This window comes from Formica exsecta, unplaced genomic scaffold (assembly GCF_003651465.1).
Source record: "Formica exsecta isolate Colony F162 unplaced genomic scaffold, ASM365146v1 scaffold2301, whole genome shotgun sequence".
Classification (NCBI taxonomy): domain Eukaryota; kingdom Metazoa; phylum Arthropoda; class Insecta; order Hymenoptera; family Formicidae; genus Formica; species Formica exsecta.
In genome coordinates, this window is record NW_021849592.1 from 7,219 (window position 1) to 8,484 (window position 1,266).

General features: G+C 31.2%; 1 protein-coding gene across 1 annotated transcript in view; it reads right to left on the bottom strand.

Annotated features, from left to right (window-relative positions):
• LOC115235672 (fatty acid synthase-like) overlaps positions 1 to 872 on the bottom strand; it is a 3,658-nt gene extending 2,786 nt beyond the window's left edge. Inside the window, exons 1-2 of the mRNA XM_029807596.1 lie at positions 697 to 872; positions 308 to 558 (exon numbers count right to left, since the gene is read on the bottom strand). Of these exons, the coding sequence (XP_029663456.1) occupies positions 308 to 558; positions 697 to 856 (411 nt within the window). The 5' untranslated portion in view covers positions 857 to 872. The remainder of the gene's footprint in view (positions 1 to 307; positions 559 to 696) is intronic.
• Positions 873 to 1,266: the final 394 nt, after the last annotated feature.

The window sequence follows — 1,266 nt, forward strand, 5'->3', positions numbered from 1 at the left end:
TTATTTTATCTAGTTTTATTAGTATTTTTTATTAATTTGTAAATTTAAAAATTATTTGCATAGAAAATTTGAATTGTAAATAAATTAATAATAGAAATAAATATCTATATATCACACAATGTAGATGTCCATTAGACATCTATGATGGATTTACAGCCTACATTTTTTATGGAAACTATATGGAGTTCTATTAGAGATCCATCCGACATCCATCGTGGAGATAGATGTCGAATGGAGCTATGGAAGTTATATGGACGTCCATTAGATGTCATGTGTGGGATTTTTATCAATAAATAATTTTTTCTACCTTAAGATTCTCATACATAAATTTCTCCTGCAACTCGAGAACAGTCATCCCTACGATCACGGCAGTCTTTTTTCCTCGCAATTGCATTGGATTGATCCCCGCGTCGACAATTGCTTCATAAGCATGTTCCAATAATAATCTTGCCATAGGATCGAGCGCGTGGACTTGCTCGATAGATATGTTGAAGAAATCAGCATCGAATTTTTCCACATCGTTAATTGTCCCCATGCGTTCTGGTAAAGCCGGATGCTCTAACGAAATTTCGTAAAAATTGTAATACTTATATTGTAACATTTTGGTTAAAAATATATATTTTTCTAATGTATAATTATCAAAGAAGGGAAATCATAAATAAAAGGATAAAATCAATATATATAAATTGTAATCACCTATGTCCCATCGACGATGATCTGCTCTAACAAGATTAACCTTGTTGAATAGATTTTCTCCTAACTGATTCATATTATTTGAATCTGGAAATCTTCCAGCGATACCGGAAATAACAATTTCATCGCCAGAATTCATATCAATGTCTGTCTTTTCCGCCATGATATCAATTATAGAATATGTCAATTCGAAAGAGTATTATGTATATTTTATATAGCTTGTTTTTTACTATCGTTTTACACTATTGATATTCGTGATATCTTTTGCGCTATAGATGAGAAGGAACTGCCCAATAGAGTGTTGAATTACTCCTTATATAAGCTCGGACATAGTTGCCCTTTTCGGGACCTTTCCGCCCGATATGTAAAACGACGCCTACGGTCCCCCCATTACCGCTCCCAGCAAACATATATTATAATATTTATATAACATCGGAGTAAAAAATTAAAATAACAGCTATAACAGCTGTATTATATAATTGTTATATATCATGTGTTTACTGTTGCTATATAATATATTAGCAAACACATATTATAACAGTTATATAAGTTATATAACAAAAATTTAAATAA